We start from the raw sequence: 20,380 nt of genomic DNA, 5'->3' as shown, positions 1-20,380 counted from the left end.
TGGTGGGGAACGTGCGGTTGGTCGACGCGCGAGCGCGCGTGCTGCTAATAAAGCTGGCATGTGTGGCACGCATGCGCGGCCGGAAAGCGGGGCGGGAGAAAGCGAGTGCGTTTTCCTCTTAGGCGGCGCCATTTTGTGCTCAGAGCCGCTACAGCCGCCGGCGGTGTGGGAAGGAGGTGGCGGCGACGCGGGACCTGGGATGGCGGAGACTCTGGCAGGCTCCGGCGAGTCGGGTTCTGGCACAGCCGCTGTGGGGTCGGGTGCCTCGGAGGCTGGGACGCGGCGGCTGAGCGAGCTGCGGGTGATCGACCTGCGGGCGGAGCTGAAGAAGCGGAACCTGGACACGGGCGGCAACAAGAGCGTCCTGATGGAGCGGCTCAAGAAGGTGAGGCGGCTCGACGTCCCGGGGTGGAGCAGGAGGTCGGGGCACGCCCCCGCGCGGGCCTGTCACCGCGGTTCCCGGACCTCCTTCCGCCACTCCCCGCTTGTGACGGACCCCGGCCCGAGCTCGCGGGGACCAGGGGGCCCGGCTGTGTGACCTTGGCCCGTCACCGCCCCTCTCTGTGTGTCTCGCCTTTGGTCTTCCTTCCAACCAGTGCCCTCGAGTGCCGAAAGCGCGTCTTGATAGCCCCCGGCTGGCCCCGGGGCTTGTTCCGGGCCCCGGTTGGAGACTTGGTTCTGTGACCTTGGACAGGTGCCTTCTTCTCCCTTGCGCCTCAGTTTCCCCTCCTGGAGAACGGCTGACTGAGGAGCCTTGGAGATGTTGGAGGGGAGGGAGCTGCGCTGGTTCCTATTCCAGGGTCTTCGCTCGCAGGTCTTGCGCTCGACGGCTCTTCTTCCAGGGCCGTCCTCTGGCTGGCGGGCGCCTTGTCTTTCTCGGTCGCTTGAGCTGTGTCCCCAACATCCTTTGTAACGTGTTGCTCCGTCTCCCCGCTTCTGCGTTTATGCACCGCCCCCGCCCCGGGCCAACCCCGAGTATTGGGGGGGGGGTGTCTCCCCAAGAACAGGCTCCTTGCAGGACTTGAGTTTGCCATCGAGTTCCCCAGTCCTGCCCAGCCCCCCCCCCCTTGTTGAACGCCGCTCAGGCTTTTCCAGAAGGTGCGTCTAGCGCGGGGTCTCTGCTGGTTACCTTGAAGCGGAAGTTAGCGCGATCTTTAGGGCCCGCGTAGGACCGTCCTTGACCCCCGCTCGCACATCCCCCGGTGCCTCGCACCCAGCGAGGACCCGGACCCGGCCGTGCAAGCCTTTCGAAGGGCTTGCGGCTCAGGCAGCAGGAGCAGCGTGGCTCTTGGCGAGCGAGGGGTCGGCTGTGTCGGCTGCCGCGCTCCTCAACTTCGTTCGATTTTCTCTCTTCTTCACAGGCGGTTAAGGAGGAAGGGCAGGATCCCGATGAACTCGGCATCGCCTTGGAAGCCTCCAGCAAGAAGACGGCCAAGAGAGGCGTCAAAGGTAGCGGCTCGTGCTGGTTGCCGCCTAAGGCCCGGCGCTCAGGGAACCTGCTAGCGGAACCGGTCCCGCAGCACCGGTTCTGTCCGCGGGCCGGAGGGGGGCTTTGGAGGTTCCCGTCTGACGATTCCGCTTGCTTTTTTGCTTTCGTCACCTTGCGAGTAGTTCTGGGAAGACGAAAGAGACTTTGCGGGTGCTAAGTAGGACGCCTGGGCTCTTGTCGTTGGGATTTTCGCTGAATGAGGGTGAGGCCCGCTCTCAAACCTGCTGTGGCTTCTTCCTCGGCTCAAAAACTAGGCTTTACACCGAGGGAAAGGACACCAGCAGGAGACTAAATAGAACCCAGCTGCCCGAAGGGTCCAAAATAGATTGTTGGGAGCGTTTACACCCAGCCTATTTTCCGCTGGTGAGTTGTTTCTTGTTCGGTTTAAGGCTTTATTTTTAAGCAGTCTCTGCACCCAACGTAAAACCCCTGAGGTCAAGAGTCACGTGCTCCATGGACCGAGCTTGCCAGGTGCTCAGCAGTCAGATATTTTTTTTTCTCCCTCTCTCCCTTTTTTTTTTTGACATGTGATTCAAATACCATAAAATTTGCCTGTTTACAGTGCACAATTCGTTACTTTTTAGTATATTCATAAGGCTGCGTCACTGCTACGTGATTCTACAACGTTTCCATCATCCTACGTAGAAGTCTTTGTGCCTATTAGCATTTGCTCCCCATTCCCCGCCCCCCTCCCCTGCCGGAAGTGTGTAATTGTTCTGTTCCACCAAAATAGGATCGCACAATACGTGGCCTTTTGTGCCTAGCTTCTTTCATTGAGCGTGTTTCCAAGAGTCTTCTGGTTTGTGACATCTGTCAGTGGTTCGTTTCTTTTCGTGGATGGGACCAGCTGTTTCTGGAAGTATTTAGTTCCACAAAGCTTTGAAATCTTGTTACCGTCATTGGTTTTCGTCCTCAGTTTTTGTATGGATGAGGACAATCTGATTTTGGAACTTGCGTGTGATGTGGGTTATTTTCCTGAAAGGTGCCACCGCAAGAATTCTCACCGTGGGCTATACCCTGTTCATCTGAAAAAGAGTTAAATTTAGGCAGTGGAGCACACCCGCTTACAAAAGGAGAAAGTAATTTGTAGCGTTTTCAGTAACTTCAGTTTACTTTTTAGAAGGGCTGTTCTAGAAGGGCTTTTGCATGACTCATCTGTTTAAAAACTTTGTGTGTTTTGAAAGGTTAAACTTCTGAGTTAGGTTGCCTTAGGGATTTCCATTTAAGCTGAATTTTAAAACATTAACGTGCTGTTACTGCTCTTGTAATGGTCTGGTATCTATACTGATTAGTCAAGAGAATGCAGATTGAGAGCCCTGTATCTGTTAGAAGTTGTGTCTGAAAGTTCTTAATGTAGGTGCTCATTTAAAACTTGGGAGGTTCGAGGCTCACGAGTCAAAAATGTTCTTGGCTCTTAACAGGGACCTTTGCATTGTTAGACAAACCAGATCGTGGCTGAGTGCTTCCAGTGCGTGTCTGAACGTGTGGGTTGCGGTTTAGGTGACATTAAAACTGCTTGGACTTACCATTTTGTCAAAAAAACAGCTTCGGTGGTCTTTATTTCTGCTGGTATAAAGAAATGTTTATACTAGTACAACCGTAGCTGGAGTTGGAGGGGCACCGGTCCCTTCCCCTTTGTTTTTCTGAGAAGTCACCAGAAGGGTCCTGGGGCCGAGGGCAGCTCCTGCAAGTTGTTCAGCTAGCGTGCTCTTTGCAGGTGTCTGCACATGTGGGTGTTGGTATGAAGTGCCAGACCCTCTTGTGTCTTGGCTGAAGTTAGATCTTCAAAGGTTACGTCAAAGTGAAAAGTAGCTAAACTTTAGACACGCAAATTTTTGAAGCTTGTGGATGTGATTTTTGAAAGATTACCGTTCTGAATATTAGGTTTTCTAGCATCTTTGTCCGCCACCCCTTCAGCTTTTAGTTGCTGAAACCAGACCCTCGGAATTGGGGCGTGGCCCCTGCCCAGCTTTTGTCGTTCTGTTGGCCTTTAGGGAGGGCTTTTCTCGGTCTGCATCTGTCCTGTTTACGTCCTTTCTGGGTACAGCAGGCTACGAGTTAGAGGTCCTGAAAGTGGGTGCAGCCACCAAACATTAAAAAAAATTTTTTTTTTTGACGTTTATTCCTTTTATGAGGAACAGCACCAGCAGGGGAAGGATAGAAAGAGGGAGACCCAGACTCTGAAGCAGGCTCCAGACTCCGAGCTGTCGCCCCAGAGCCCGACGCGGGGCTCGAACTCACGAACTGTGGGACCATGATCTGAGCCGAAGTCAGGCGCCTCACCGACTGAGCCACCCGGGTGCCCCAGCTGCCAAACGTTTTTCGAGCACATGTTGCGAGAGGGAGTGCTGGATTCCCACATAACGGGAGCCAGTGCAGCTGAGTCTTTAAGAACCGAACCAAGTTCTCAGCTGTCAGATGCAGCTAATAAACTGCTGGTGTCGTGGGAGTGTTAATGATATAAAGAGCACAGAGCCTGACAGGTGATAAAGCTACACGTTTTGAGTGTTAACGGTGGCCCGGAGGGCGTGTGGGGGGGGTACATACTGTTTGGATCTGTACTCAAAGATTGAGGTTTCTTCTGTTTAATTTTCTCATTTCAAAAAATTATGGAAGGGTTTAGATACTTTAGAAGCTGTATCAAATAGCTTAGAACGTGTAAAACGTACACACATGAAAATAAAATGTTATCTCTAATTCTACCACTGTGTTTGAACCCCTGTTGATGACTGCCTTTGTTACTTTTACGTATGTGCTGTAAATACGTCTTCACGTTTGGATGTATACAAACATGTACGTGCTATTTTTTTAAGTTTATTTTGAGAGGCCTGCTAGTGATGGGGGGGGGGGGGGCGGGAAGAGAGAGAGAGAGAGAGAGAGAGAGAGAGAGAGAATATATATCCCAGGCAGGCTCCATGCTGCCAGCACGGAGCCCAGCGTGGGACTTGAACCCATGGAACCGTGACCTCATGACCTAAGCAGAAACCAAGAGTCAGACACTTAACTGATTGAGCCACCCAGGCACCTCTACGTGCTATTTAGTAAAAGTAGACATACTGTACCTGATTCTTTTTTTTTTTTTTATTGTATACGCATTTTCACGTATTCTTAAATATTCTTTAGAAGCATGATTTTTTTTTTTTTTTTTTTAAGACCTTTGTGGTGTGCCACAGTGTTTTGCGAACTTGGCACTGTTGACAGTTTGGGGTGAGGAATTCTTTCCGTCCTGTGCACTATCTTAGGTTGAACAGCATCCCTGCTCACTACCCACTAGATGCCAGGAGCATCTCCCACTTGTGACACCAAAAATGTTTCCAGTCATGGCCGAATTCCACCCAACTTCCCCTGTTGACAGCAACTGGTGTCCCACGAGTGAACAGACTGTCATGATGTGTTTCCCTTTCGAATGCTTGGGCTCTGTATATTTCTAGATAGGGTACTTTTGGTTTTGTTCTTTGTCAGACATTTTAGTGTTAGCACATGCCCCTATAGAGGGAATTTCTAGAATAAAAGGTTTGTACAGTTTTAAGGCTTTTTGATCCACGATGGAGCCCAAAGGTTTTACTTCTCTTTCTAAGCCTAGAGGTTTCCATCCTCCTCCTCCAGCCCCCCTTGGAAATATTTAGCATTAATCCTAAGTAGTTCTGCATTTACGAGATCCAGGACGACCATTGACTTTGTGGTAGCCTTTACCTTTGTACCTTGCAAAGAAAAGTTCCTGAGTCGGAGAATGAGGAGAGGTGGTCAGCCTGCCTGACGTGGGTGGAATGTGTGGGAGAAGCAGCAGCTTAATCTAGTGTTATTTTGGGATGAAGCTCTTTGATCACCAGGTGGACTTGGCATTTGTAAGTGTCTGTTTGTTGGAAAATGCCCGTTCATCCTTTGCTCGTTTTTCTTTCGGGGTGTTTTTTTTTTAGTTTGGAGTGGTTTTGAGGTCTTTTAAAGTTAGATATCTTGTGCAAAATCAAAATGCTTTGACAATAGTATAGAAATCCTCGATTTCCACGTCCCGGTTGCAGCAAAATTCCACACAGTGGGAGAACGGGTACTTTTGTTTGCTTATGATGTATCCTCACCCAGGTTGAAATCTGTTAGCGTGCATAAACTAATTAGGAGGTGAGAACCTAAATGTTAATCTAACTGAAAGGTTATTTTGTAATTAGGACAAAAGATGGAGGAAGAAGGCACAGAAGACAACGGCCTGGAAGAAGATTCCAGAGATGGGCAGGTACGTGGCATCGAAGGCGGAGATGCCAGCAGGAGCGCCACCACCAGCCTCCCGGTCGTTGACGCGTTTCCTTCTCTTTCCAGGAGGATATGGAGACAGGTTTAGAGAGCTTGCGGAATATGGACGTGATGGATGTCGGTGTGTTGGAAGAGAGCGAAGTTGAAAACAGCACCGCTCCCGACTTTGGGGAGGACGGCACGGACAGCATTCTTGGTTCCCTGTGTGACAGCAAAGAATATGTGGCGGCACAGCTGCAAGAGCTCCCCGCGCAGCTCACAGAGCACGCTGTAGGTAACTTGAAGACGCGGTGGAATGTGCCAGTAGCCCCGAGGCTCCCCAGTGCTCACGTGCTGCTCACGTGAGCAAGAACACCCTGCTGGTTGATTAGACCGCATCCACCATAGACACTGAACTCGGTGTCTAAACCTTCGTGGCAAGTTACATCCGTTGAAATTCTGTAGAAGTCTGATGTTAACTACCGGAGAACTTCTCTAGAATTCCGAGGAATATTTTGATAAATGGGCGGGAGGCACTTTCTACGCATAAGTCTTAAAAGATTGATGTACTTGGTCAAAGTATTTTCCTTTGGAAAATAGGTTTTAAAAATGTGTGGGATGATAAGAAAACAGGTCATAAGTTCATCATCTGGATTGTCCTGTTGGTTGTTTTGTTTTGTTTTGTTTTTTGAGAGAGAGAGCACAAACTGGGGCAGGGCAGAGGGAGAGAATCCCAAGCAGGCTCCACACGTGGGGCTCGATCTCACAAACTATGAGATCATGACCTGAGCCAAAACCAAGAGTTGGACACTTAACCAACTGAGCCACCCAGGTGCCCCTAAAGAAAACCACTTTTCATATCCTTGTGCATAAGGGAGGGCTTTAACCTTGTTACCAGTGTTGCTTTCTCAAGCTTCAACTTTGAGTATTTGGCACAGACCCCTCTGTGGCGGCCTTCCTAAAACTGATGGCCGTTTTAGCCTTACCACCTTGGCATACTCCGTCCTCTTAGTTTGGTTGGTATTTTTTGTTTGTGTTTGTTGGGTCCCCCTCCCTTCCCCCCCCCCCCCCCCCCCCCCGCCCGCCTTAACTGTTCTCGCTTTAAACTGGGAGAAAAAGTACCCTCGTAAGACTGAACTTTAAACCTTAAACCGTAAAGGTCAAAAATCACAAACTCCAAATATCACTGCATCTCCGCCTAGGGTGCCATTGGGCAGCTGTTTTGCTGTCCTCTCTCAGTGCGATCCTGTTGTGTGTTAATTATTTCCAAGCATGAACTTGGTTTCTTCTTGGTGAATCAGATCACCCAGGTCATAAGCTTCAAACCTGGAAAAGGAAGCACATTCGGGAAAGCATATTTTTGTATTTCACTTAAGAAGGTTAAAAAGTTTTCAAGTTGAATACAGAAGATACCAGTTTGGTTAAATGTTTTAAATAAAGCCTCTAGGAGAAAGTGCCCAGTGGATGTTTTTAAAGGTATCGTTACCAAAGGAAAGTGGAAAAGTGTGAAGTTTTTCATTTTCCTTTTGAGTTCTGCTCTGGAAAAATGTCTGGGTCACGTATGTGGACCACCAGTAAATAGAAACTGCCTGGGAAATGACTTTGTATGTTTGTGGGCCAGCACTGACAGCAGCCACCTTGTGTGAGACCCTGTCAGAGGAGGCAGGGAGGCCAACGATAAACTGAATAATCCAATGGTGAACTACCCCTTGGCACTAGCAGGTGGCGGCGGGCGCTAAGAGGGAAACAGACACGTAAGTCACTTAGAAACTGGTGAGGTATGGGGTGCCTGGGTGGCTCAGTCGGTTGAGCATCTGACTTCGGCTCAGGTCATGATCTCATCAGTTGATGAGTTCGAGCTGTGCTGACAGCTCAGAGCCTGGAGCCTGCTTCAGATTCCATGTCTCCCTCTCTCTCTGCCCCTCCCCTGCTCACGCTCTGTCTCTCTCTGTCTCAAAAATAAATAAACATTAAAAAAACAACTGGTGAGGTGTATAGGCCTTGACCTTCATAACTTTGTCTCCATTAAGCGGTCTTCCATTTTTGTCTTTCAGGTGGATGGGGAGGGCTTCGAGAATACTTTGGATGCTTCATCATTGGACTTCAAAGTACCTCCGGTAAGTTACCACCTGGTTGTGCGTGGTTGGAAACATCAGGCGAGTGTTTAATATTCCATAGAGAAAAAGGATGCGCGTCTGTAAAAAATTGATTTGAACACTGATTTGGAGCCAAAGTGCCTGGAGTAAGAGGTTAAGCCAAACAAGTTACAGTCTTGCTTTTTGCATTCTACTGGGGGCATGTTAATAACCAAAAAGAAAGTAACTAGAAAAGAAAAGAAGTTCATCAGGGAGAAGGCAATAAAAAAACTCCTGAAAGGCTTCCCGGAGGAGCCCAACCCAAATTGAGGTCTGACACATAGGTCAGGAGTGAATCCAGAGAAAGGGGAAAGAGGACTTTGGGCCCGAAGGGAGAATGGCTGGTTGTAGGGGTGGAGGATGCAGGAGTGAGACTGCAGACGTTGGTGGGCCTGACTACCCCCATCTGGGGTCAGGGAAAGGATTTGGCCCGCTGTCTTAAGTACAGTGGGGAGCCAGGGAAAGGATTTGAGAAAACAGATGGTTTTGTTGACAGGTTCCAGTGATAAGTAACAGCTTCTTCGGAGAGAACTAGATCTTACTCAAATCTGGCATGATGTATAAAGCAGTAGTCGACTGTGTGGCCTCTCACTGTTGGCCGTTGTTGCGCTCTCCAGAGGCCCTTCGGTCAGCTCAGACTTGGGTGGGGTGGCCACACCCTCCCCGGGGAATTCGAATAGGCCAAGTGTCACTGCTGCCTGCCAGGCTTTGCTGGGGAAAAAGAAGCCAGCAAAATGGGTTTGTTCTCATGGAGATCATCCTAGAATGCAACACGGTGTTTTGACTGGAACCACTGGAGAAAGTCGTTTGAAACTGGCATTTATTCACACTTGATTGAAGCTGTGTCTGCCAGGGAAAGGTATCTGCCCTGTTTCTAAGTGCCTTGTGGATTTTTTTCTCTTTTCTTTTTTTAAAATAGGATATTGAAGAACCTCTCTTGGAGCCAGGTACTGATAAGAGAAACACGACAGTTAATGGTTTGAAAGTTTTCCCACTCTTGTTTTTCAAGCTGTCTATATATTCTAAGCTGTGTATGGTCATGTAAATTATTTTAATGGTGGACAATCCAGATCGTACGAGGATCAGAGATTGGAAACCCACTCGTATCACCAGATCTGTGGAAGTGCCGTTCTGGTTTCTGGAGGTCAAATATATTTGGTGAGATGTAGTGATTATTTTCATCTCTCTAACCACGTAGAGTGGCATTTTAAGTAATTTCCCCCTGTGATTCTTCCATGTGTTTCTACACATGAAACAGATCTTGTGATATTTTGCCCCAGTCTTTCTGAGTGATAACAGTTAAGGCAGGATAAAAAGCGGTTGTCAGGGCACTTTTAACCCGAGAAGTGACTGGATTCTAGAAGAGGAAACAGTTTCTTCAGGAAAATTTCCAACGTGTCACTCCCCTTCCGGACTGCGTGTCTATCTCCTGCCATCGGAAGAGATTCTGGGTTTCATGTCGGACTGTCCCGTTAAAAGAAATTCGAAGAAATTTGGAAACTGAGCTGTCGTCAAACGGTGATCGCATTCGGTTCCGCACCTCGGACACTGGGAAAATAAGTCGAAGACCCACACTTGAACAAAAACCTGACGAAGACTGTCGAGAAGCAGCCACGTGGTTGTAGGTGTTTAAATCTGTGGGGGCCTTTTCTCTTCCATGTAGCGTAGCGGCTTACTGTAGCAGTCGGTTGGAGCGCAGGTAGTGTAACCAGTGTAACTTTGTGTACCCGCGGGTTTTCCAATCTCTGTGTAGCTAGCGGTTCTCTTCGTGTTAGCGTGGCAGCCGTGCCGGTTCCGCATTTGTGATTGCTTTATTTCCCTGGTAATTAAACCTTGTGCCATTCTATTCCTGTTAAATCCGTAGAAAATGAGAAAATACTCGACATTTTGGGGGAAACTTGTAAATCTGAGCCAGTAAAAGAAGAAGGTTCCGAGCTGGAGCAGCCCTTTGCACAGGATACAAGTAGCGTGGGGCCAGACAGAAAGCTTGCGGAGGAAGAGGACCTTTTTGGCAGCGCCCATCCGGAGGAGGGTGACTTAGATTTGGCCAGCGAGTCAACAGCACGAGCTCAGGCGAGCAGGGCAGACACCCTGTTAGCGGTAGTGAAAAGGGAGCCCGTGGAGCAGCCGGGCGATGGCGCGCGGACGGACTGTGAGCCTGTAGGGCTAGAGAAGCCAGTTGAGCAGAGTAGTAAAGCCTCAGAGCACACGGAAGCCTCTAGCGAGGAGGTCGCGGAAGCGCCCCAGGAAGCCTCAAGCCCAGACCCCAGAGATAGCAAAGAAGACGTGAAGAAGTTTGCTTTTGAAGCTTGTAATGAAGTCCCTCCGGCTCCTAAAGAGTCCTCAGCCAGTGAGGGCGCTGATCAGAAAATGAGGTTTGTTTTTTCTCAGTTTTAGACCAGACGCTATCTCCTTTTCATTGGTCATTTAATGACACACATAAGCTGTTTTTTCTGCAATTGGCCAGCCAGACTGATGCAATTGTAGTTTACTTCTAAACGATGTTTTATATCTCTCTGTGTATTTTTAATGAGTGAACCTATTTCTTTTCTTTTTCTCAACCTATTAACGGTTGTGTTCTTAAATTGTTAACTCTTATCTTCGGCTAAATCCAATTGACTTTTAAGAATCTGACATTGTATTTTGGGGGTCAGATTTCCTATAAAAGCTTGCAAAGGTGTCTTAAAATTTTATTTCAGACTAATTTTCTGGTAGGTATTCAGTTTTAGCACATACCATACTTTTAATTTAGTTCTCTTTCATTTTTTTCCTGTGTGAGTAACATTAACTTTTGTCTCTAGCTCTTTTAAGGAAGAAAAAGATATAAAGCCAATCATTAAAGATGAAAAAGGTATGATTTAACTTATGTGGCAGGGAGCCGCCTGTGGATCCCTTATTTCGGGAGGGAGGGGCCTACAGGTACCCACGTTTGGGATCCAGTAGTTGGTTTGATTGAGGATTACCGGAAGTCCCATCTAGCGGTATCTTGAGAGACTAGATGTAAATGTTGGTGAGCTTCTGTGGTTTCTGTCTCTGTCGTGGGTGTCATTCATGAGATAGTGAAAGTCTGACTGCACTGCGTCCTATTCTCATCCTGTTCTGCCCATTATAATAATGGAACAAGGTTGTAGAAACTGCCATCTTGGGTGAGAATGGGCACCAGTAGTCGTTTCCATTTGTAACTGACGTGGACCTGAGGATTCCTTGAGTAAGGAAGCCGTTTTCCGCAATCCGTATTTTTGGTCTTCCGTGTGTTGGCAGTAATTACGTTCTTAAACCAGGAGAGTTGAAATCGGATGTGGCTGGGGTTTAAGAGAGGGCCACGTTCTGAGGCACGCCGTGCTTCCTGTTAGGCCTGGAGGCAAAGCCTGATCCTTTCCCTCCTGCCCCAGGTCGTACCGGAAGCAGCTCTGGCAGGAACCTGTGGGTCAGTGGACTGTCCTCCACAACTCGAGCGACAGATCTGAAGAATCTATTCAACAAGTATGGAAAGGTACGTGCTCCCTTAACGTCCTGCCACCCGGCCTCTATTTGGCATTAAAAAATAAGCTCAGAGTTTGGGGAGTTCTTTTTTCTATCGTTAATCTGGTCGGTGGTCTTTTTTGTTTTTTTGGGCTTGTACATATATACACGTGTGTGTACGTGCACACATACATATGTACGGAAAACAAAACCCCACAAGGTAGTGGGCCTTGTTTCCCAGTTGAGAGTGGGGAACAGCCAACAGGTAGTTCATTGTGTTACAGAAAATGTATGTAAATAGCTACAGTCTAAACGTTGCTGTGGTTCATTCTAACTTGTCTTAAAGAAACTGCTGTTTTTGTGGCCCATATACAACTTAAAAGCTGGCATGCTGGATTTTTTTCCTGAACAGTAAGTGACGAGTTAACTTTATATATTCCGGCGTTTTTAAACCTATAGTTCAAAAACTGGAACACGACAGTGGTTTAAAAATATATCAACTAATACGCTGTTCACAGGGGCAGGAAGAAAATAATACAATTTAGAAGCCTTCTGAGGACTCGAGAACATTTAAAACCGATTTTCATCATCCTGGAATTAGATAGTGAAGCAGTCTCATTTTAGGGCAGGAGGACTGCCCTGGTCTTGTGGGTGCCTGTGGGGAGTGGCCCTCCAAGGGGGGAGCAGGTGTGAGGTTCCCCCACACACACACACCCCACCCCCAGCATGGAGAAGCTGCCGGGAGTCCAGGAGGAGCTTCACAGATGTCCTGGATGCCCTGGGCCTGTCTTTGCTCAGGTCTGTGTCCCTGACTAGACGTCAGCAAATGTGTCAGTGACTTAAGTGGACAGGACCCAGAAGGAGCGTTTGTAAGATGAATTTTTCTTCACAGTGAATGTCTTTCACAAGGGCTTCAAACTGACGCTGTAACCTGTTTGTCGGTTATTTACTTGACTTAGACACCAATTATGAAGCCTAACAGCACATAGAAGGTCACGTCCTCATAGGTCTTAACAGTCTGATGCGGAAATCGTTTAAGAAGTCAATACAACAGGGGTGCTTGGGTGGCTTCAGCTCAGGTCATGATCTCACGGTTTGAGTTTGAGCCGTGCATCGGGCTGGGCTCTCTGCTGTTAGCACAGAATCCGCTTCTCAGCCCCTCCCCTGCTTGTTTGCTTTCCTCAAGAGTAAACATTGAAAAAAAAAAGTAAACATAGCCTAAATGATGGGTTTATTCAGGAAGTTAACAGCATGCCATCAGCGTTTGGGAGGGACACCAGATTTAGATGTGGGTCTGGGGTTTGGCGCACCTTGCCGAGTAAGTGCTGTTGAAGTGAGGCCTAGGTGATTCTGGAGTTGACCTTGCCCACAGGTCTCAGCTGTGGACTAGAGCAGTGGCACGGAGGCCCTGTGGTGGGACAAGTCTGTATTTTGGATCAACTAATCGGAGGCTGCTGTGGGGGGCAGAGGGCGAGGCCAGGGGACAGGGACAGGTGAGGTTGTCTTGGATTCTGCTCTTGTGGCCATCAGAAGCGATGTCCTTGCCAGGGTACTTAGTTTGGTGGGGAAGTCACGTGACCCCACAATTGGCTCAGCCCCTTGACCTTGAGGAGAGTGAAGAATGGGAAATTCGTCGCTGAGAGAAGTGACTTCTGTGCCCTTCAGAAAGTCCACCCCCTTTGGCCCTCTGTGAGGTGCTCTGGACAGAGCGGGGCTCTCCTCTACTGGGAGAGCAGCGCTCCTCCACACCTGCGGGCGGGAACACGGACCCCCGAGTCTGCTGCGAACCTAGAGATGATGGAACGTTCCCCCACCCCACCCCCACCATCATCGCACAGGTGGGGACGTTGAGGTCCGGAGAGAGGAGAGGACTTGCTCACGTTGACCTGAATCAGGTGGTCGGGGCCAGACTCAGGGCTCTGCACTCGCGTAGGTGCGGGCTCTCCCCTCGGTTCTCTGCACATCCCATGGGAACATTCACATGTAACACGAGCACGAGCATAGTGGGGTTTGAGTCTGCTCTGGCTCTGTCTTCTCTCTGACCTATTTCTTGGCCTCCTTGCTTCTCTTGCTGCCTTTTGCATTGAGTGCTTTTTATGATTTGTTCTGCCCTAGCTGTAACTTGTGTATGGGACTAGTGTTACTATGGCCTGGTTTCTGGAGGTTGTAAAATTTAGTTGTTTATTTGAGTTTTTCCTTGTTTCTTGATGTGGACTTCCATCACCGTGAACTTCACTCTTCACTGCTTTTGCTACATCCCATAATTATTGTGTGTTGTATTTACTTTTCGTTTGTCTCAAGGTATTTTTTATTTCCTGACTTTTTTTTCACTTATTAGTTGAATTATAACATTTCTCTTTGGTGGCCGCATTTAGGAATTCTATTACAAGGTTCAACTTGGGGTGCCTGCGTGGCTCGGTCAGTTAAGCGTCTGACTCTTGATTTTGGCTCAGGTCATGATCTCACGGTTCGTACGATCGAGCCCCACATCAGGCTGTGCGCTGACAGTGCGGAGCCTGCTTAGGATTCTTTCTCCCTCTCCCCTGTGTGTATTCCCCCCTCACCCCTCTTAAAATACATAAATAAACTTAAAAAAAAAAAAAAAGACTCAATTTAGCCCAGTCTGTTCCTTCAGTGATAATCTGGTTTCCTGGAGGCGTGCGAACCTTGTAACAGTGCACCGCCATTTTCCCTCCCAGCCTTTTTGGTCTTGCCATTGTGGTCTGTTTTCTATTTAATAACGCAGTACGTTATTGGCTTATTTACGTGTGTAATATGCTTTGTGCTTATACCTTAAAGAGGTACATAAATAAGAAAAAACAGGGACTTTTCAGTTACCTACGTGTTTATCTTTTGAGGTGCTCTTTACTCCCTTTTGTTGACATCCAAGTTCCTGTTGGGTATTATTTTATTCTATCTTTAAACCTTCCTTAAGGTACAGGCTTGCCAGTGATAATTTCCACTGCTCTTGTGGGCCTGGGAATGTCATTCTTTCGCCTTCGTTTGGAAAACTCTGTTTGCCGGGTGCCAAATTCCAGGTTCCTTGATTTTTTTTTTTTTTTTTTTTTTTTTTTTCCTGGACAGCAGTGCTGCCTCTTTCCTTCCGGCTCATGTCATCTGACCTGTGGCTATGGGTCTCACCTTCGTTCCTTAGGGCACGGGTGTCTGTTTTCCTCTGGCTTACCTGTAAGATTCTCTTGATCACTGGCTTGGAGCGATTCGCTGCCATGAATGTTCTGGGGTTTCATCCACTAAGTTTTTCCTGTGCTTCTTGCCTTTGACGACCCATGCGCTGTCGTAAAGCCTGCTGTTGCTGTGGTTTGTTTTGGCGTGTTTTGTCTTTTTCCCTCCATTTATTTCGAGTAGCTTCTGTTGCTATGTTTTCAAGTTCCCTTACCTTTTTCTCTGCAGGGTCTGCTGTCCGTCTCCTCTGATGTATTTTCCAGCTCCAAAATGCCGGGTTGGGTATTTTCAAATACCTTCTGTGTGTTTACCCGGCATGTGGAGTGGTTTCTCCAGCTTCTTGAGGGTTTAGGATATAGCCAAAATAATTTTTTTTTTCCAACGTTTTTTATTTATTTTTGGGACAGAGAGAGACAGAGCATGAACGGGGGAGGGGCAGAGAGAGAGGGAGACACAGAATCGGAAACAGGCTCCAGGCTCCGAGCCATCAGCCCAGAGCCTGACGCGGGGCTCGAACTCACGGACCGCGAGATCGTGACCTGGCTGAAGTCGGACGCTTAACCGACTGCGCCAACCAGGCGCCCCTAGCCAAAATAATTTTAACATCGTTGTTGACTAATTCTGTTATGGCGTCACTTCTGGGTCTTTCTCTATTGGTTGGTTTGTTTTCTTCATTAGAGTCCCTTTCTGCTTCTGGGCCTGCCTGGTTATTTTCAATTGGACGTCAGACGTGATTTACATGTATTCTGGTTATTCGTATGTCCCTATAAATGTTCTTGAGCTTTTGCTGGGGCGCAGTTCACTTATTTATTCCTCAGATTTGCTGTCCGGCTTCGTTAGGTCAGAGCAGGTTGGTTAGGTTAGTTCGGCTCCGGGGGTGGCACCCTTCTGGCTTCTCAGCCTTGTGCCCCGTGAATTGCAAGCTTTTCCATTCCAGCTGCTGGGTTCACTCTGGAAAAAGTGAATCGTTTGAGGCCCTGAGCAGCCCAGCCGTGGGGATTGCTTGCTCTCTTCTTACGGGTGGTTCTCTCGCCCCTGGCCGCCCGTGGGCTCCTCACAGGTGTGGGGCTCCCCGCAGCGGTCTTTATGCGGCGCTGCCCTCCTCGACACTGGGCTCTCGCTGCCTCGATTGTTTCAGACGTTGACTTGTGTGCCGCTCCGGGATACCGCCCCTCACCCCTCCCCAGGCCGTCCCCACTCTCTGCCCGTGGCCAGGTACTTCTGGGAAGTGAGCCCAGGCACCCGTACGGCTCCGCGTGTCCTCTCTTGCGGGTCACCATCCCGTGTGGCCTGGTGTGCGGCGTCCGAAAACCCTTGTTGCCTGCTTTTCCTCTAGTTTTCTAGTTTCAGGCAGCCGGAGGGTAATTACTTGGTGCGCCAGCCTGTCTGGAAGTAGAAGTCCGGTTGGAGAAAATGATCCAAGTGGGAAGGACTTTTGATTAATTAATGAGTCGTGGTTGGTGAAGTTTAAATGTCTTTAGCTTTTTCTGTTTGTTTTTCGTCACTCCGAGGGCCGATCTTGCATCGAAAACAATTGTATTTTGATGGGATGGATTAGAACCACTTGCGTAACTAGTCCTGGAGAACCACCAGTTTGTGGAGAAGTAAAAAGTAGTGGAAGTAGTTCCGATGATCAGTTAACTGCTCGTCAGTTTTGACAGATTGTGTGGTGATCTGTACGGGAGAATAAGCGTGCCCTTTCTCGTGAAGGTTGTCGGGGCCAAAGTGGTGACCAACGCCCGCAGTCCTGGAGCTCGGTGCTATGGGTTTGTCACCATGTCGACATCTGATGAGGCTACAAAGTGCATCAGCCATCTCCACAGAACTGAGCTTCACGGAAGAATGATCTCCGTCGAGAAGGTGAGGCCGTTCTTGCCTGCCGTAACCCACGGAGCCGACAAGCGAGAAGACCTGGACCGTGAGCCATTTCTATCCGTCTTGTGTTTTAGGCCAAAAACGAACCGGCTGGGAAAAAGCTGTCCGACAGAAAAGAGTGTGAAGTGAAGAAGGAAAAACTAACTAGTGTTGACAGACATCATCCCGTGGAGATCAAAATGGAAAAGTAAAGTGGTGATTTCAAACCTTTCTCAGGGCGCCCGGGGGGCTCAGTCAGTGGGGCGTCCGCCTCTTGATCTCAGCTCAGGTCTTGATCTCACGGCTGTGAGTGGAAGCCCTGCGTGGCCTTTCTCTTAACTTTTCTCTTGGGAGCGGGCGGGAAGAGGGCAGGTGACAGCCACAGGGTCACTCCTCCTCTCCAAGGACAGCCTGCCTCTCCAGCTTCTCACTGAAGCGTCCGATTTGTGCATCTTGCTGCCACTTGAGTATTGTCTCTGTAAAGCCTGTCGAGTGAAGTAACGTGTAACTCTAAGAAATGTGTTCGGAGGATCCTTAATAAGCGTTTGTGTCTAAACAACTTAATAATCTGTTGGGAAAAAATGACACGCAAAATGGAAGAATAATAATTTTGTAATTTTTTTAAGTTTGTTTATTTTGAGAAACAGACCGTGCCAGTGAGGGAAGGGCGGGGGGGTGAGAGAGAATCCCAGGCAGGCTCCGCTCTGCCACTGCAGAGCCTGACGTGGCCGTGACCTGAGCCGAGACCAAGAGTCGGACACTTAACCGACTGAGCCACCCAGGCGACCCCCGAAAGAATGATTTTTATTTCACTGTTAACGTTCTGGGTCCTTGCACAGTCTCTCAAACCTTGCAATCATTTCCTAATCCAGACTGGTTTTCGTTCAGTTCCTGCTTTTTGTCACAGCCGCTTTTAAAAAATGTAGCGTCATCCAAAGGAACTTAACCTGAACTGGTACCGAAAAGAATATCGTCGAGCTAGTAGTTTGTGCGGTGTCTGACCACCGTCAGGTATTACCGTGTCCCTCAAAAATGTCAGGTACCTCAGGGCACTTGTGAGTTCACTGTGGCAGCCTGAGGGGTACCTTGGCACAGAAGTTGGGGAACTGTGGGTCTGGGATGCCATCTATGAAGGAGGTGATTTGTATCTTTAACCAAGATGGAAATAGGGACAGACGGGTCATTCAGAGTAGGCATTGCTGACTTACAAATTTTCTCAAAGTTAATAGGTTTATCTCCTGGAGGAGGTAGGCTCCCGTGAGGGGCGTGATGGTGGTACAGTTCTCAGTGCCCAGCACGGTGCGTTCATATTGTCTGTGCAACCTTCTTGCACACCTGGGGCCATTCTCACTGCAGATTGAACCCGTTGCCGGGAAAGCTGTCCGTCTCAGTGATTCAGTTTTGCCTTTGTCTTTTATGTTAAGAAAACGTACGCCGAGCGAAGGTGCGGACATCGTTAACACTCCTCAGTTCAACTCCATTTGTAACAGTTTAATTGCCGCTCTTCATTCCAAATTAGTCTGTGGGCCCGTGAGTACTAGGTGTCAGAGTAGCCTTCGTGTATTTACAAGCGAGACCAGCGATTCTGTCAGCAGCTTCTCCAAAGAGACCTGTTCTGTCCGCAGTTCTAAAACCGTATTTGTCAGATATCGGTAGCTGTTCAGAATTCTTGGTCTTCTTGGTGTCGGGGAATCCATTTCCCTCAGTGATTTTTCTGACCACCCAGTGAGATGTGTCTGTGGACGAAAGGAAGGGGCTGATAACTGGCTAGCATGCATCGGGTGGTTCCCTTGGTCCCAGGAAGAGTTTCGTGTCGCAGAGGGAGCAGGCTCCGGGTCGGGGACTGCCCGGCTGAAGGGCACACAGAGCAGCCCAGCTAAGAAGTGGCAAGGCCAGGGTTCGGTCGCGGCGGGCAGTGAACTCGGGGCTGTTGACAGCCACACTGCCTTGAAGTGATTCGACTGGGAGATTGAGGAATTCACAATATGTTTGAACCACAGTTTTTTTCTTCCGGTGAACACCTTCATTAACCTTTCCTTTCAAGAATCTCTAGGTTCAGTAGGTAGTCTAAGCGAAGGAGAGAAACTTTTCCGAACAAGTGGCTCGTCTTCACGGTCTCGGATGAGTGGTGCGTTTGCTGCGTGCGGTTGCCGTTTGGAAAGCACACGCACGTGTCCAGCACCAGCCCCTGCCCGAGGGTGGCCCCTTCCTGTGTGTCCCTCCAGCCTTTTTGTGTCCGTATGCATTCATGTTTTCGAAATTACATTTTTAACTTTTGTTACCGAGAGGTTCCTATGCGTGCGGGAGGTGCCGCGTGAGTACAGGACAGCGGGAGGGGTCTCCTCTGAGAGAGAAGGCGCCACCACAGGATAGCGAGGGCCGTGCGTCACCCGTGATTCGTCGCGGCTTTATCTGGAGTCACGTAGTCACCAGAACGATTTCCGCCTCTGTCAGAAGGGAAGGGACGTGGACTGCGTAGCCATGGAAGGGAGCCACGTCTGTGTGTGTCCCCCGACACGGACGTGAGGTGAGACGCTGCGGTGCAGCGTTCTAGTGCCGTCCCGGTGACTCCAGGCTGTGAGGCTACCCAGGCACCACTCAGCAGAGACACGGGCGGTGGAGCCCAGGGATGGTCAGGAAAGGCCCTGTGGTGGCCATCACAGGGAAGTTCCTTGAGTAAGTTGACACGCGTATGGTGTTTTGGGTTTTGGCTTTGTTGTTTTTAGTGAAACCAATATGATTACAAAAAAATTTTTTTTTTAATTTTTCTTTTAACGTCTTTACTTATTTTTGAAGGAGAGAAAGAGCATGAGCGGGGAAGGGCCAGAGAGAGAGGGAGATGCGGAATCTCAAGCAGGCTCCAGGCTCTGAGCTGTCAGCACAGAGCCCGATGCGAGGCTCGAACTCACGACCTGTGAGATCATGACCTGAGTCGAAGTCGGACGCTTAGCCGACTGAGCCATCCGGGTGCCACCCCCCCACACTTTTTTTTTTTTAAGCGTTTGTTTATTTTTGGGAGAGGGGGAGAGAGAAACAGGAGCAGGGAGAGAAGGAGACACAGAATCCAAACGAGGCCCCGGGCTCCTGGCTCTCAGCACAGAGCCCGTCACAGGGCTCAAACCCAGGAACCGTGAGATCGTGATCTGAGTCGAAGTCGGATGCTTAACTGACTGAGCCACCCAGGCGCCCCCAAATAACAGGTCTTGATTCTAGTACACACCACCAGTTGTTGTGTGTATTTACATTTTCATAAATTTTAAATAGGGGCACCTCGGGTGGCTCAGTGGGTTGAGCTTTGGACTCTTTGTAAGTTTATTTTTATTTTTAGCGAGAGTGTGAGCAGGGGCGGGGCAGAGGGATTCTCTCTCCCTCAGCGAGAAGCAGGCTTCTCGCTGAATGTGCCGCCTGCTTAAAATTCTCTCCCTCTCTCTCTCAGCCCCTCTCTCCAGTTCACACGCTTAAGCTTGCTTGCACGTGTTCTCTCTCTCTCTCTCTCTCTCTCTCTCTGAAAAATTAAAATATAAAAATTAAAAAATTTTTTTTAAACAAGGTTTTTCTTAAAGTGTGAATATTATTTTAAAGACGACGTGCTGTGGAAGTTGAGGAGGGAGGAAGAGTGACCTTGGGAGAGGTTTCTCCAACAGGCTGAGCCCTGCCTGGGTTGTAGGGAAGACAGGGCAGGGACCTGGTCAGGGAACCCGAGGGGCCTGGCTTTCCCGTCCTGGACCCTGCCTGGCACACGGTGGGCATTTAAGGAGTGTGAGATTTGATCGCCCGAGATAACAGCGTTAGGGAATAAGGGAGACGAGTTTGGGTGGCGACGAGGATTTATTTCACTGCTTAGAAAAAAGCTGCCTCCGGGTTGAAATGTGACAGCAGTTGCTGCACAAGCTGGGACGTAGCCTGCCATTTTAACTCCCCCACAATATGCAGAAATGACCAGGCGTGTGGTTACAGGCCCGTGGCCCGCTGCTTCGTGTAAGCCGCCACCTCCTGTCCTCATTCCGTACCTCCACTCTATTTTATTTCTTTT

At 49.0% G+C, this 20,380-nt stretch overlaps 1 protein-coding gene across 1 annotated transcript in view; it reads left to right on the top strand.

Annotated features, from left to right (window-relative positions):
* The first annotated feature begins 121 nt into the window (after positions 1-121).
* Positions 122-20,380, top strand: part of SAFB2 (scaffold attachment factor B2) — a 32,768-nt gene continuing 12,509 nt past the window's right edge. The window contains exons 1-11 of the mRNA XM_019430721.2: positions 122-385; positions 1,362-1,449; positions 5,653-5,717; positions 5,801-6,004; positions 7,768-7,830; positions 8,768-8,795; positions 9,713-10,223; positions 10,650-10,699; positions 11,241-11,341; positions 16,204-16,353; positions 16,443-16,555. Coding sequence (XP_019286266.2) covers positions 200-385; positions 1,362-1,449; positions 5,653-5,717; positions 5,801-6,004; positions 7,768-7,830; positions 8,768-8,795; positions 9,713-10,223; positions 10,650-10,699; positions 11,241-11,341; positions 16,204-16,353; positions 16,443-16,555 — 1,559 coding nt within the window. The 5' untranslated portion in view covers positions 122-199. The remainder of the gene's footprint in view (positions 386-1,361; positions 1,450-5,652; positions 5,718-5,800; positions 6,005-7,767; positions 7,831-8,767; positions 8,796-9,712; positions 10,224-10,649; positions 10,700-11,240; positions 11,342-16,203; positions 16,354-16,442; positions 16,556-20,380) is intronic.

This window comes from Panthera pardus, unplaced genomic scaffold (genome assembly GCF_024362965.1).
Source record: "Panthera pardus isolate Hobbes unplaced genomic scaffold, ASM2436296v1 HiC_scaffold_8, whole genome shotgun sequence".
Classification (NCBI taxonomy): Eukaryota; Metazoa; Chordata; class Mammalia; order Carnivora; family Felidae; genus Panthera; species Panthera pardus.
The sequence above is the reverse complement of the archived record's forward strand: the minus strand, read 5'-3'. Positions and strand labels throughout refer to the sequence as shown.